Raw genomic sequence first — 16,731 nt, forward strand, 5'->3', positions numbered from 1 at the left:
GAATGCTTATAAGGTTGTCTAGAGATCTTAAACATGAATTTAACAGCTCAGAACCCAGGATAAAAACCAAACCTCAAAAGAACAAAAGCAGAGCCTCAACAACATCAAAAACAAGAGGAAGAATAAGAAGAACGAGGGCCTCCTTGTTGCCATCCTCTCTCTGTAGCTCTAGTTACTCTTTTGGTCCAACTCACAAGTTAAACAAGATGACCTGTTAGCCAAAGACACCCATTTCCAGTTAAAAGGAATTCTGTTTTCTCAGAGAAATCCAAGCATCCTAATGTTGCGTATATGGGTGTTCAGGTAGTGCCCTAACCAATGACACTGCATAGGTATTCTTCATCTTTCCAAAGAAATAAAAGGCAAAGAAATGTATATGCCATAAGCCCATCATTCAAGAGGACTCAAGTTCCAAAAAGTTGTCGGCAGTAAAGTGGTTCCACCTATTCAAGACCAAGAGGTCGCAGGAAAGCCATGTAAACTCTTATGAGTTAACTAGTTAAGTCTTTCTTTTCCTCTTAATTTTCTGAGTTCCTATTTTCCCCAGTGTTTGTGTCAGTATCCGCTAATGTGTTGCAATGATGCTCTGAATCTTTGTCTTTTGGAGGCAATTAAAGCCAGAAAAAGTAGAAAAATTAAGAGTTTTTTAATTGTTCTCTGGAGCAATGACAATTACAATGCCATGAAGAGTTGGGGTGACTATGTGACCTAGTTTCTGCCTGTTATCCTCTCAAATGTCCAGTTTGGAAGATAAATTGTGGCCACTTTATTTTATAGCTATGTGGCTTCACCTCGAGGTATCCATTTCTATACATCTGCACATTTGTGTCACAGAATAGGCCTGAACAGGGAACTTTTCCCACTCTTTGAATTTCTTGAATCCAAAAGAGGACACAGGAAACACATTTGCTCTTTGTTGTTGTTAACTGATCCAATAGCAAGCATCCAATATGACTTCACCTAGACCTGTAAACTTCATTACACAATGTTTACAACTTCTTCACTACTCTTAATATGTTTATATTTTAAAAACCTTGGTTTCATTGAACAGTAAATCAATTATTTATTCTCACCCTCTGTTATTCAAAACAACTGAAACAAAAACTAAAAAGCCATTCCCTCTTGCTAACACATCTGTGTTCTCTCTCTCACACACACACACTCACACACTCAATCTCATAAAGGTTCAAAACAATCCTACTTTCTCCTCTGAATCTGCTAACTATTGGATAAAACTCATTCTCCTAATGTCAGTCGGCACCTCTCTCTCATGCTAATACAAAAGGAAAAATCTGTGTTAAGATACGTGCCTAAGCAGAAGGAAGAGGGGAGAATCCATAGCCAGATGCAGCTATTTACAAACCTACTTCCCTCCTCTGCTTACTCACCCATGTCCAGTAAGTATAACAGAGGCTAAGCTGGGGTGGGTAAGAAACCCCTTTCCTGAGGGAAGTTGATGCTAATCAGACTTCCCCATGTTTGTCTCTATCATTTAACAAACATATGGTTTACATAGTCTCTGAAACAATTTGGATCATGTAATTAGGAAGTTAAATTGCACAGAAAAAGGCAAATGGAAAAACCACCTTTCCTTGCATGGAGAAGTTTATATGTAGACTTCCTTTGATTGTCTTATGTGTGCTCCAAGTTTGCCAGCTGCTCATCAAGGCTGTCTGCTTTGTGCAAGCAGGACCCCTATCAGGTGCAGCAATCACATCTATAGAAGTCCGTTGCTCTGCCATGTAAACAGTGACGGATCTCTCTGTTGAAATCTACTTAAAGTCCTAGTAACCTCTGCTGAGATTCCATTCTTTCCTTTCTTTTTTTTTTTTTTTTTTTTGTTTCTTTTTTTTCTCTTCCCTTCCCTTCCTTTTTCTTCCCTTCCCTTTCTCTCACCAGATAGAGAGCTATCAGTAGAGAACAGGATCTGGTGGTAAATACATACCTCAATTATTCTTCCCTCAGGAAGGCATTCTTTTGTTAAGCAGTTCAAATAGTGTTTGGTCCTACCATATGCAACCTAACGAAGTGGGTTAAAAGATGACATACCTTATTGTGAATAGTGGCTTTCTTAAAAAGATTATTATGGATCACTTTTAACTTTCTGCCCCATCAATTTCTAGAAAGGCTGGGATTTTTCATACTAGGCCTCTATTTATTACTTTTAAATCAGGATATTTCACAACTGCATACAACAGGCACTTTTTTTTTTTTTTTTTTTTTTTATTGTTTATTTTTGAGGCAGAGAGAGACAGAGCACCAGCAGGGAAGGGGCAGAGAGAGAGACCACACACACAGAATCCAAAATAGGCTCTAGGCTCTGAGCTGTCAGCACAGAGCCCAATGCGGGGCTTGAACTCACGAATCCGTAAGACCAAGACCTGAGCTGAAGTCGACGCTTAACCGACTGAGCCACCCAGGCGCCCCAACAGGCACACATTTTTAAAATACCAAAGCCACATATATACATATGCATTAGTGAGTGTAGCAGGACAGATACCAAGCTCAGCACAGGAATTACTCTGGGGAGGAAGAGGAAGATGGGATGATGGTGGAGATACTATGGATGTACCCGCAGTATTACATCAGGGCTTTTTTGTTTAAAAAGGAATGATCTGACAGTAATATGGCAAAAAGTTAATGTCTATTATATCTGGATGATAGGTATGTTAGTGTTTGATAAGAAAAACAAAGAATAATAAATGCATCGTGTCTGTGAATGTTTAAGGGTACCATTGAAGTGACTATTGCACAATGGAATTTTTCTGGACCTACAGAAAAAGGATTATTTGCAGATGACATCATTGCCTGAAAAGATACTACAAAGTAAGAGTGAATTCAATAAAGTAGTTGCGTTGAGACAAAAAAAACCAAAAAACAAAACAAAACAAAAAGCTTTTCTATATATGACTGACACATGGTTAGAAAATGTAATCAAGTAAGTCATCTTATTTATAAGAGCCACAAAACCCATAAAATATTTAGGATTAAACCTAACAGGTTTCTGCTATATGAAAACAGTTTCTGCTATACTTCAGAAGAAAGCCTGAATGGATACAGAAGTTTGATATCAGATATACAGAGGTTCCAATTCTTTCTAAATTAAAATAGAACTTTATCATATCACAACAAAGTACAAACAGGGTTTTTTGGGATGTGGTGAAGAATGGGAACAGTCAAGCTGATCGTAAAACGTACAAAAAATAAACACGTAAATACAGTCAGAAAGATTATGGAAAAGAATGAGAGCCATCCAGTCTTATGACATATTAAAAGCATATTGTAAAACTACAGTAATTCGAAGACTGGGCCTGGGGATGAATTGACAGATGGGTTAGTGAAACAGAGGAGTGGGTTCATGAACTGATCCAAACACATCTGGGAATTTAGGACATGGTAGAGGTGACATTTCAAATCTGTAGGAAATTGACAGGTTAGTCAACAAATAATAGAGGAACATCTGAAGAAACATCTAGAAAAAAAAAAATTTGGATCCCAATCTCATTCAGTAACCAGGATCATCTCCTTGGACCCAAGCTCTGGGTCCATTAAGAGTCATGAGGAAGAGGTGGTGACAGAACAGGTCTTTCTCCTAGGCACAGACCCATCTGGACTTGTCTTGTGATTGGAGGTGGAGAGTACTCTTAAACATGCAAATACCTTAGAGAGAGTTCTCAACTTAACCTTTATTAGCAAACCTTTTACTTTAAGTACATAATAAGGATGACCAGGAATGGGAAATGGGCTAGTTGACCAAGATGGAGCCATACATATGAAAGGAAAGATGTGATGGGGGAAGTGAGGGGAAGGGTTGATTGTGAAGGCCAGCTTTCCCACAACCCACTGCTCCTCAGCCCTAGGAGTTGTCTCATATTTTACCATGCCATTGGTATGGGACTTTCTTTTATAGCCAACATCTGACAGATGGAAACCCAACTAGCACCTCCAATTCTTCTTTTCATAAAAGAGTTAAATTTAAAAGAATTGATGCTATCAATGAATTATCCAAAACAATATGATTTTTCGCATACATCAAGATAGTGATGTTTATTTTTTACCTATGCAGTAAGTAGCTCCAGAGACTTCGTTTAAAACATGCACACAGTTGCCCTGTCCTGAAAAACCTTCATTTGAATCTGCTGGTGCAAGACAGACGTCTCCTGAGCTACTCACTGCCTGCATTTTTGGTTTCTCAGACCCTGTGCCTACGTGCCAGTGAAACTGCTCCCCAAGGCCAGCATGGCCCAGCATCCCACCAAACCCAATGACTTGAATTTCACAACTATTCTTGACATCTACAAAATTTGATGATGTGGAGTACTGTGACATCTTGAAACTCTACCTTCCTCTTCTCATGCCTGTGTAACATTTCTAAGTCACCCTCCTTTTGGGTCATTCTCCAAGATCCTCTCCTAGACCCCTGCTGTTCTCTCAGGATTTATAATGGCTCTGCCATTCTCCCCGCCTGTTGATTCACACGACTGGATGAGGTTTGATAAAATCAGAGTTTCTTCCTATTTTCCTTTAAGACATGCATATGAATTCCTCTGGTGCAAATTTCCATTAATTTCTCTTCTCCTTCCGAAAACATGATTTCTAAATCCCCATATCTGATCTTGTGCTTAACTAGAATAAAAATACCCTAGTTAACATTTCTGGAATGGAGACTATTGGTCTATACTGAAATTTATTTTGAGTTAAGAGACTGAAACATTATGTCACATGACTGACATTGATTTTACTAAACTTTAAAGCTTAGTTTTAGAATAATACAAACAAGTATTTAGTGAAATAATGTGCAATTTTAAAGTAATGAAGTGTGGTACAACAGGTAAGAGTAGAGACTTGATTTAGAATGCCTGGTGAGAATCCCAATTCTATCACTCACTTCATGATCTTGAGCACATTACTGATCCCCTTGGTGTTTTAGCTTTCTCATCTGTAAAATGGGGATAATAATACCAATCTCCTTGGATTGTTGTGAGAACTAAGTGATATATATTTATTACTTGTAAATATAAGTCATATATTATTTTGTTGGAAGTAAAGTTCTTACAGTCATACCTGACTCACAACCAGTAAATGTTAGCTATTATTTTTAATTTTCCTGACAGATCATACATTTCAATTGCTTGACATTTTGTTCAAGGCTTGATAATTGCATGCACTTTGCAAATGGGCAAGTGAACAGAACACAACTTGAACTAAATACGTATCTCAAGAAATTCATAATGTGGCAAGTACTCCAACAAAACAAGGCATGGTATTTATCCAGAAACCGAGTTCAGTCTTACTTGTTCAGTCCTTCAAAATAATTCTGAAGACTAACAAACATGCCATATGCTTGCTATTTCATTGTCAAGAATATAACAAATAGTTGTAAGGACCACATTTGTTGGTAAGATAAGGATCTGCTGTGATTCATGGTCACCAAAAAACATGACTAGTGACGCATCACAGGACTAGAAAGGCCTCATTCCTCTCTACACCGATCTCCAGATTCCACAGCCCAGGACCCTGTACCCATGGGATGCCCTGAACCCATGGTCCTTAAAAAAAGGAGATGGGCAAGTCCAAGAGGCTGTTACCACCTTCTTGAAGCTTTCTCTCTGGCATAACTAAACTAAGCAAGCTCTAAAGAGCAAGTAGGCAGCCTCTTAAATTGGCAACAGGATTACTACAAATTACTAAGTAATCTTCATATTCAGGTTTACTTCCACTGGCTTCCTTGAATGAAAGGAAAAAAATACACCGAATTCACTTTTTTCAGCCATAAACTTATACTGTCTCCTAATCAGTTGTGAGGGATATTGCAAGACAATTGATACTAGAGAAGTGTACACATGAGTAACATCAACTTATAAAGGAATAAACGTAGATCAATGGTTATCCTTGCCATCTGACATGAACGGGGAGGGAGAGGCACTGAGTTAAACACGTGTATTTCTAAGATCATGTATTGGAGGCCATAAATCATGTCTGACTCCACAGTGTACCACAACCTTCAGATGTATAGCAATGGCTAACGGTCTCAAACCATTTTTTAAAACTGTAAAATAATCTAGAAGAAGGGCAATAACTTAATTTGTGCCAAGATCCTTAGAGAAAAATACAATGACTAGGAATAATAATGATACTCAGCATGTATCAGTCACTTAGTAGAGACTATTTGCTGTCTTTATGTGCATTATCTTATTTAATTCTCACAGAAATTCCATGAAGATGATGAACCGTTAGACCCATTTTACAGATGATAATACTGAGGCTCTAAAAGATTAACAGTAATTTGCCCAAGGTCACATGGCCAGGATTTGAGCCCAGTTCTACTCAACCCCAGACACTGATATTGTGCTTCCCAGTCACCACAGCTTTCAACATTGAACAGCAGTGTCAACTCTTCCTACAAATTAGAGGAAATGATACCCAAACCACTCAATCTTTATCCAAGATTCTCCTAAAAGTTAATTTCCTGAGGAAGAAATTTATCCTGCAGAGGAAGAGAGACAATGTCAGGTGACTTGAGCTCTCTATAATAGGAAAGACTTCAAAATGGAAAAACTCAAAACGAGGTCAAGCCAGGCCGTGACCCTTTGCAGGGAGCCTGCACAGCTTTAAGCCACTGGGCATTCAAACTGCTTGGGAACACTCAAGTTCTAACTTAAGTCCCTGAACTTGTGGATCATGATCTGGTAGTAATCCATTATAGAAAATCCTTTTTTAAGCCCTCAGGATTTGTAATGTGTCTTAGAGTTCAAGTTATGTCAATATATGTAACATTTATGGAACCAGGAATCAGGAAATGAAAACCTACTGCCTTAAATGTCTTCAGGAAGGAAATGTTACAAAAAGGAAACTCTCTTCCCTGTACTCTGATGCTAGATTATCTAAAAGGCAGAGGAAAGCTCGCAAATGCAATTTGGTACCGGTTCTAATTTCCTCCTAAGATTAGTAAGGGTGTTTCTCAAAATAAAAGGTGCAAGCTTCTAGGCTGTATTTCCCCAATGACATTACAGGATGAGGAAAGGTGAAAATATTCTAGAAAAATAAAGTTAAAGCATAATGCACATAAAGAAATTGTTTAGAGAGAAGGCTTTGGAGTCAGAGACTCATTAGAATCCTGAGTCTTTTCTGAGAGACCTTGGAAGAGCCTTTCTCTCTCTGCCTCAGTGTCCACAGTCGTAAAGCGGAAATACTAATACTACGTTGCTATAGCAACTCGACAGTATGTTGCATATGCACTCTGAGTACTGTACGTGCTCGATAATATGGGTTCTTGTCATCATTATTACTATTGCAACTCACCTAACTGCAGGGAGTACCTGAAAACATCAGGGCTGGATCATTCGTGGGCAGAGAATTGAGAAGAATGAAAACACAAATCAGAACATGACTATACTTACTATACTTTCTTGTTATAGATAACAAGACTAGACTAGATTTCTGCATTCTTTTGGTGTTGTGCAGGACACCCAGACCCGGCCCATATATCTGTGTGCTTCAAACATGCTGGAGGACACATTTGGGCTGGTGGGAACAAAAAGGTACTACCAAGATACTCACATGAACCACAGCTGGATGACTAACACCAGCCAAAAGGAAGTGGGTTCTAAGTCTCCAATCACTTCCGGCCTCTTTGAACTAATGCCCCACCCCCTTCCTGCATTTATCTGAAAGGCAAGGCATTAGTTCTTTTACAGAGCTCTTCTTTTATTCCCCACACTACTTGTATGTTAGTGTTCTGTGGAAAAGATGATTTCCCGGTTGTGGCTGGAACTGTCTATCATCTAATCTGCTGTCAGCCTCCCCTGCTTCTTGTCTACCAAGTCCCAGTGTGTCCAGCCGCAGGGGGTGCAGCATGGCTGAACCTGAACAATCATGGCTCTCCTGTTCCCCTTTGTCTTATGCTGGCGTTCCCAGCCTCTCTTCTACTGATGACAAGTCTTGTGACCCAAGACTGACCCATGAAACATAAGAAGCCTCCCGGGCACTGTCTGGAAAAGGTTTTCCTCTGCTGATAAAAAAGAAAAGCCACTTAAGGAAGGAGTCCCTTTGGTCAGCCTTTCCTTCTCAGCCTTGCCTCCCTGCTAGGTGTTTGAATGAAATCATGATGTTTGGACCTGCAGAAACCATCTGCAGCCCTGAAGCTATATGCATGGGGGCGAAAAGTGAACAGAGCTCGCTGCATGCAGGTGAAGAAGAGATGGGGTTGGGTTACTCACGATCCTGGACCCAGACTGCCTCCCCTTAGTCACATGTTTGCCTACAGAAGTAAATGTCTTCGGTGTTTGAGCCACTGTTATTTGAAGGTTCTGTTACATATAAAAAAAAGCTTTCCTAAGTGATCCAACATTGAATCTCTCAAAGAGAAATGGAGTACACAGGGTTTCCCAAGCTCACCTGACTTGGGTGTGTGTGTGTGTGTGTGTGTGTGTGTGTGTGTGTGTGTGTGTGACAGAGACAGAGAGATAAGTGAACAGTTTTTTTACTTAAACTCCTTGGTATAACTATACTTTTACTTACAGCTCAAAACATTAATTGATACAATAGTACAAAATAAAAGCAGGTCTGAAAACACTTCCTCTATAAAGCAGTTTTGCAAATACAGTCCTAAATGTTTTTGAAATTGAGGTTATGTGACATTATTGGGTAAGTTTATAGGTAAAGCTCAGAGATATGAAAAGCCACGTGATAAACACAGGTCCAGATTTGTATTTGCCAAAGTTAATTAAGGTTAATATATAATGGGACACATGGGTGGTGCAGTCAGTTGACCATTTGACACTTGATTTTGACTCAGATCAGGATCCTAGAGTCATCGGATCGAGCCCTGTGTCAGGCTTAAGATATCTCTCTCTCTCTCCCTTTCCATCTGCCCCTCTTTCCTGCTTGCACTCTCTCTTTGAATTTTTTTTTTTTTTTTAGTGTTTATTTTTGAGAGAGAGGGAGACACAGAATCCAAAGCAGGCTCCAGAGTCTGAGCTGTCAGCACAGAGCCAAACATGGAGCTTGAACTCACGGACTGTGAGATCATAAGCTGAGCTGAAGTCAGACGCTTAACTGACTGAGCCACCGAGGTACCACTCCCTTTCTAAAATCAAATAAACAAACAAACAAATAAATAAATAGGAATCTGTAATGGAGAATACAAAAAAAAAATCATCTTTTAAAATAAGGGAGAATTCAAAGTAATTTTAGCTTGGGGATGGAATGCAGGGGTCTGCCCATTGAGTAATACATTCACTCAAACTGTTTATATTTACACAATCAGTTCCAATTTAACAGATATTTATAAATGATCATTATGGGCCAGGTGCTGGGCTATGCACTGAGGATACAAAGGTCAACAAGACAGATATGAACACCCAGTAACACAAATGTTATCACAGAGAAAGTACAGGGTTTTATGGGACCATAAAGCAACAGAACTGAACCCACTCCAGAGGACTGGATCATAGCACCCAGGGGGTATGACAATTAACTGAAGACCTAAAGAAAAAAAAGGGCTTTGCCTAGAAAAGGCTTGGGTGGAGTGGATCAGTGGGGAGGGAGAGAATCCAGGCAAAGAAACATGTGCCAGGTCCTGGTGGCTAAAAAGGGGTTCAGTGAGGCTAGTGCAAGGTAAGGCCATAGAAGGGCCATCTACAAGGATGAACTGAGTAGATGTGCCTTTCAAACAGCACACTCTAAAAAACTAAAATAAGAAGATAAAAAGCAGACTCTGGCTGTGGAACGTAAAGTGGACGGAGGATGGTGACAGGACTCCAGTCGGGTGTGTGTCACAGGTGAATTCAAGGTGGCTCCACAAGGGCAGTAGCCCTGTGAGAGGAGAAAAGCAATTTCACGGGCTGCTTATGAGGTCAGTATTGGCTGGATAGGGGAGCACCTGTGGACAAGGAACCAAAGTAATCTCTTGGGTTTATTGAGGAGCACCTGGATGCATGGAGGTGGCTTGAACAAAGGAAGGGGAGACTTTGGACAAGGAACAGGTGTGAGAGAGAAAATGTGGATGAAGGTGACCTAGGAGCCCTCAAAATATAGGTGCTCAGGGGCGCCTGGGTGGCGCAGTCGGTTAAGCGTCCGACTTCGGCCAGGTCACGATCTCACGGTCCGTGAGTTCGAGCCCCGCGTCAGGCTCTGAGCTGATGGCTCAGAGCCTGGAGCCTGTTTCCGATTCTGTGTCTCCCTCTCTCTGTCCCTCCCCCGTTCATGCTCTGTCTCTCTCTGTCCCACAAATAAATAAAAAAAGTTGAAAAAAAAAAAAATTTAAAAAAAAAAAAAAAAATATATATATATATATAGGTGCTCAAGTCACGTGACCATGAGGACATTCCAAAATTATGAGAAATGGCATCATCCATCGATGTTAAAAAAAAAAAAAGGTGTGTTCTAGAACTGGCTTATGACACATTTTTTTTTTTTATCTGATTATAATCATAATTCAACAGTGGTGATGGTCTGGGCAATGTAGAGAGCTGAACTGTGTCCTCAAAAAGTCTAGCCCCTGAGACCTGTACATGGGACATTATTTAGAAGTAAGGTCTTTGCAGATGTAATCAAGTTAGGGTGAGATCATCCTGGAGCAGAGTAGGCCCTTAATCCAGTAACTGGCGTCCTTATAAGGACAGAGGGATTTTGAGATACACTGGGACACAGAGAGAAGGCCGTGTGAAGACAGAGGCAGAGACTGAAGTTGCGCTACTGTAAGCCAAGGATGCCCAGGGGCCACCAGAGGCTGCAACAGGTGAGGCAGGATTCTCTGCAGAGACTTCAGACGGAACATGGAACTGCGAGTATTTTTATTTCAAACCTCTGCCTCCAGAATTGTGACACGATCCATTCCCATGGTCTTGAGCCATCCTGTTTGTCACACTTTGCTACCGCAGCCGATGAAAACGAACAGAAGGGGATCTGCATTTTATCTCAGAAGAAATTGGGAGGGGAGACTGAAGCCAGATATAAGGCACTGAATGAGAATAAGGTGGTTAACTATCTTACAAAATAAGGCTTTGGCTGGGGAGCCTGGGTGGCTCAGACAATTGAGCGTCTGACTTCGGCTCACGTCATGATCTCGCAGTCTGTAGATTCGAGCCCCGCATCAGGCTCCGTGCTGACAGCTCAGAGCCTGAAGCCTGCTTCAGATTCTGTGTCTCCCTCTCTCTCTGCGCCTCCCCTATTCACACTCTGTCTCTGTCTCTCTCTCTCTCTCAAAAAATAAACATTAAAAAAATAAGGCTTTGGAGAATGTGAAGTGTTTAGGTCTTAGGTTCAGTTTTTACATTTCAAAACTAGAGACCAGACTACAGTTACTTGGTCTCTAAGGTTGTTCATGGGTATAGTCTAGCCTACACACTGTAATCGATCATCATAAATAAGTTATTATGAGGCACAAATGAGTTATTATTCATTAACCTGGCAATCTATTCCTTTCTTACAATATTCCTGTCACGGCTGTGTCAGGTCTGATAGGTTTGCACACCTTCACTACTGTGCTGGTTCACAGTCTGCCATGACTGTGGTACAGTGGTTCCCCACTGGGGGCAATTTGGCGCCCCAGGGACACACGACGATGTCTAGAGACCTTTTTGGTTGTCACCACTGAGACGGAGGTGCTGCTAGCAAGGAGAGGCCAGGGATGCTGCTAAAACAACCTACAAAGCACAGAGCAGCCCTTGTGACAAAGAACTGTGTGGCCTCAACAGTGCCGACTTGAGAACTCTGCTCTAGAAGTACCCACATACCCCGCAGTCAAAGCTTCAACCACCGAAGAATTCACTTTCTCATCCAGAAGAGTCTATCTGGTCACATATCCTGCAGGAATCTGGTAGGACAGTCTATGAATACAGTGATCTGCAAACATCCCAGGGCTAACGGAGACTTTAAACTTCCTCTGATATTTTATTTGTTTTTAAACGTTTATTTTATTTTTTTAATTTTTTTTTAACGTTTATTTATTTTTGAGACTGAGCAAGACAGCATGAACAGGGGAGGATCAGAGAGAAGGAGACACAGAATCTGAAACAGGCTCCAGGCTCTGAGCGGTCAGCACAGAGCATGACGCGGAGCTCGAACTCACAGACTGCAAGATCATGACCTGAGCCGAAGTCGGACGCTTAACCGACTGAGCCACCCAGGCGCCCCAAACGTTTATTTATTTTTTGAAGGAGACAAAACACAAGCATGGGAGGAGCAGAGAGAGAGGGAGACAGAGAATCCCAAGCAGGTTCCGTGCTGTCAGTGCAGAGCCGGATGCGGGGCTCAAACCCATGAACCGCGAGATCATGACCTGAGCCGAAATCTAGAGTCGGACGTTTAACCCACTAAGCCACCCAGGTGCCCCATAAACCTCCTCTGATATGCTAGAAAAGGTGAAAATCCCTGACCTACAAGACAGCCCCACGGTCGCTAAGTGCTCTGCAAGCGCCAGCACTAATACACGCACCGTGAAGTGGAGGAGGCCACACACGAGGCAGTCTGTGGAACGAGCTCAGCATAAACCATCTGCCAGACTGGGTCCGAGGAGGAAGAGTAACTGCCCTCCCCCGGTGGCCAGGAGCCTCCCTGAAGCTGAAACCCACTGGAGACCCAGCAGCTAAGCCCCTTGGCTGAACCCTGGCATTATAATTAGGCAGTGGGTGGCTGCATGGGTCCTACGGGGCTGGCACACGTAAGTATCCTTTATCTGTACCTTGTAGCCAAGCCGAAATTATTGCCTTCTTCAAAGCTGCTGTATCTCCTTCGCTGCTGCCTCTGGCATGCGAAGCATTTGCACTTGCTTCCTTGAAGCAACAGTGTAAATACGGCTGCGCATACTGTACATTTTTAACCAAGCCTGTTTATCAAGTCTCTGTGGTCTGCTTGTCACCCTCACCAGGTATTCGGGTCATAAACAACTTGAGCCTCCGATGTTATTCTCCTTGTCAAGAGCACCTTAGAAATATGATGAGCTAACTGGTAAGGGCAAAAGAAATCCCAGTTTGGGTAAAGGCAAAGTTAGGTACCAAGGCTGGCCTCTCCCGTGGCGCTGTAGGTTTTGTTGTTTCATTTACTAATAAGACAAGTTTGAACATACCCGAGCAAATAAATGTGAGAGAGCTAGGAAAGCAAGGTTCCTTATACAGTAATGGCAGAATCTGCTGTGGAGGACAAAGTACACTGCTAAGTAGAATGGTATATACCTTAATTCTGAAGGTCAAATGTCTGCCTTTATTGGGTAGTTCTAGTCAAGTTCGAGAGTAAAAGTTGTATTCTACTAGTTTAAATACCCTTAATGTTTTCATCAAGTCACTGAAGACATCATTATCAAAGGTACATTTATATTTAAAATTGGCTTCATACTGTCAATGTATATTTTATCATTAAAATAAGAAGTTTAGCTAAAGCTTTTGGTCCATTGAGACAGAACAAATATTTCAACAGCTGGAAGATGTTAAATGTCCAGAGCAATGGCATTTAAAGAGTCCCACAGAACTACTTGCCCTAAAGACAAGACATCTCAAAGAAAGCCTGAAGAAACATGCTATCTCAGAGGATACCAACAAAACACAAAAACCTGAAATTATAACCCCTCTCCAATTTTTATTTATAAAAACCTACTCAGCTATTAGAACTATTTACACTTCCGCAGGTATGAGAAATCATTTCTTCTTGAAGTTACGGAAACACTATTTTCCTAAGTATGAAAAACACTAATCGACATCTTTATGTATTTATCATAGTCATATGATGGCTTTTCATCATCTTCAGCTCAGCTAGACAGCCAAGCAAGTGAAATAAGTCATAATGCAGTCTGATTAAAAGGAGCAAAAAGGAAAGCTCAAACTCTGTTTTGATTTAGTTTGAATTTCCAAGCTAAACTGTCAGCAACTCAGACGGAGAATTTAACTATCTCATGATACATCTGTACATTTATTTTATGTATCCATATAAGTCTGCTACCATGATTCTCTTCTTCATCTTGTCTAAACTGGACTCCATGTACTGCCCATACTCTTATTATATGGCAGTAATTCAGCCCACCATCCTGGTCTTCCTATGTGGAAATACACCACGGATGTATGTTTCTCCCCTAAGTTCATATTCTAGAAAATACAGAATATTTATGAAGGACCAGTAGAAAAATACTTTACAATCCTATATACATTGAATACACTTATGAAGAATGTTTGCTAAAGGCAGAGCCGAGGGGAGTGTGTGTGTGTGTGTGTGTGTGTGTGTGTGTGTGAGTAGGGATAGTTAGAACAAATAGTGTAAAAAAAAAAAAAAGTGTGTACAGTATTCCTCCCGGATGTCTTCCTACAACGGAACACGAATATACAACCAAAAGTCCAAAGTAAGAAGGGACATTCTGCCAAATGATTTACTTTAGTCCCTTCAGAAGGAAGTACTGGTGTACATTTTCCCAGTCACAGGGAGACTTTCTAGACCAGAAAACGTTAAGAGCAGTGGATTTTAAATTAAGTTACAAACACTAGAGTTGCATCCCAGCTTGTTCTGAGCTGGAGCTACTTTGATCTGTTTGTTTTATAAAACAGTTTTATGGCAGACGAAGTTTGAAAAAAGCTGATGGGGAATAATAAGAGTGCTACCTCCCCAGGGATTTGGTGAAAATCCAGCAACACAAATGTGTCAAATGCTCAGAACAGTGGCTTGCACACTATAAAAGCTCAACAGAGGTTGGCTGGGATGATGATGTTGACAATGATTTGAGTCTTAACTGTGGATGTAATTTGAAGACAATGAAACATGGTTTCCTTCATGGTTCCACATGTAGAAATTATGCGTCTAACCTCACAAGTTTTAAAGGATAATCACCCCTAAAAGGCATTTGAATTACAGAGCCTTAACGCTGGATGTACAGCCAGCAACCTCACAAAAGGGTTTACCTCTTCTTCTTGGTGATAATGAGTACGTCGTTAAAAAGGAAGAAGTAGACTTGCTGTTTAGATGTCCTTCTTGAGAAGAGCACCGTGTCTTCCACGTAGGCTGTCAATTCACCTCTTTTCACCAACCACCGGGAAGAGGAGACTAGAGGAAAAGGCTGCAGAACGAGAAAAACTCAGTGTATGAAGCCAAATTAAAGTCCTTTTAAGACTGTGGAAGGGAAAATAAAAACTCACATCGAAACAAATGATACATATCATGGGATACATCATTACTTGTAAGTATATAATAGTGAAATATAATTATTGAAGTACATTACATTCTTCAAGAGAAAATAAAAAAAGAACAATTATTTTACAATATGAAAAACCTAAAACTCACTGAGAAAATTTTATTGAGTCAGCCAAATATTATTACCCTTCCATTAACTCTCACCTGAAAAGGAAGACTGACAAGGAGTCCCTTAAAACTGAAAAGCCACAAAATGAAATCCATCAGTATCAACTGTAGTTACTTTAAATACCACAAATCAGAATCTGAATATACGATTATTGTAGTTAAGAAACGAAAAAGATCTGCATTCAATCTATGAACTAAAAAGACTTTATTCAGCGGTGCCTGAGTGGCTCAGCTGGTTGAGCATCCAGTTTCAACTCTGGTCGGGATTTCGAGGTTTATGGGTTCAAGCCCCACATCAGGATCTGCACCGACAGCTCAGAGCCTGCTTCGGATTCTCTGTCTCCCTCTCTACCCTTCCCCTGCTCACGTTCGTTCGTTCTCTCTCTCTCTCTCTCTCTCTCTCTCCCTCCCTCCCTCTCAAAAATAAATAAAAATTAAAAAAATTGTTTTAAATAAAAAAATAATAACAAATAAAAAGACTTTAATCAAGGGGTGCCCAGGTGGCTCAGTCGGTTAGGCATCTGACTTCGGCTCAGGTCATGATGGTCTGTGAGTTTGAGCCTCAAGTCAGGCTCTGTGCTGACAGCTCAGAGCCTAGAGCCTGCTTTGGATACTGTGTCTCCCTCTCTCTCTCTCTACCGTTCCCGCACTTATATTCTTTCTTTCTCTCTCCCTCTCTCTCAAAAATAAAAATTAAAAACAAATTGTTGTAAATAAAAAAAATAAATAAAAAGACTTTGCTCAAGGCGTGCCTGGGTGGCTCAGTTGGTTAGACGTCTGACTTTGGCTCAGGTCATGATCTCATAGTCTGTGAGTTCAAGCCCCACATCAGGTTCTGTGCTGATAACTCAGCCTGGAGCATCTTTGGATTCTGTGTCTCCCTCTCTCTCTGCCCCTCCCCCACTCGTACTTGGTCTTTCTCTTTCTCTCAAAAATAAACATTAAAAAAAATTTTTTAAAAAGACTTTATTCAGAAAGAAAAACTCCCCACAAACTATGTTTTGTCTACTGATTACCTACTTAGCCATATTTTGGAGAACACCAGTTCTTAAGTTTATAGCAGTTTTCCTCATGGAAATTCATCTCTGAAGGCATCATGCCACTTTCTGACTGTGAAAACAATGTTTTTCCAAAATAATCCATCTTAATCTCATAGAAAAGGCTCTATCCAAGGAATTACATACTGCTTTTTCTTTACCCAGCACCTAGTTTCCAACTGGAAAACTCAAAGCCAAAGAACAATCCTTATCTTTGGGTGCTTTTTTTTTCTTTTTAAAGTTACCATAAATGCTTACTGCCAAAAATCTGATTAAAAAAAAAAAAAAAAACTGTATCCATAGAATAAGCAAGAGTTCTTGGACACACAAAACATAACGGTAGTACAGTAGTATGGTCCAACCAAATGTCATCCTTTTCAGAGAACAGTGAATAAAAATAGCTAGAGGAAGATAC

General features: G+C 40.6%; 1 protein-coding gene across 2 annotated transcripts in view; it reads right to left on the reverse strand.

Annotated features, from left to right (window-relative positions):
- ARHGEF26 (Rho guanine nucleotide exchange factor 26) overlaps positions 1-16,731 on the reverse strand; it is a 127,871-nt gene that overhangs the window by 17,996 nt on the left and 93,144 nt on the right. For both annotated transcript variants that reach the window (XM_060639026.3, XM_060639024.3), the window contains one exon: positions 14,883-15,037. In XM_060639026.3, coding sequence (XP_060495009.2) covers positions 14,883-15,037 — 155 coding nt within the window. The remainder of the gene's footprint in view (positions 1-14,882; positions 15,038-16,731) is intronic.

The sequence above is a fragment of the Panthera onca genome, chromosome C2 (genome assembly GCF_046562875.1).
Source record: "Panthera onca isolate mPanOnc1 chromosome C2, mPanOnc1 haplotype 2, whole genome shotgun sequence".
Classification (NCBI taxonomy): Eukaryota; Metazoa; Chordata; class Mammalia; order Carnivora; family Felidae; genus Panthera; species Panthera onca.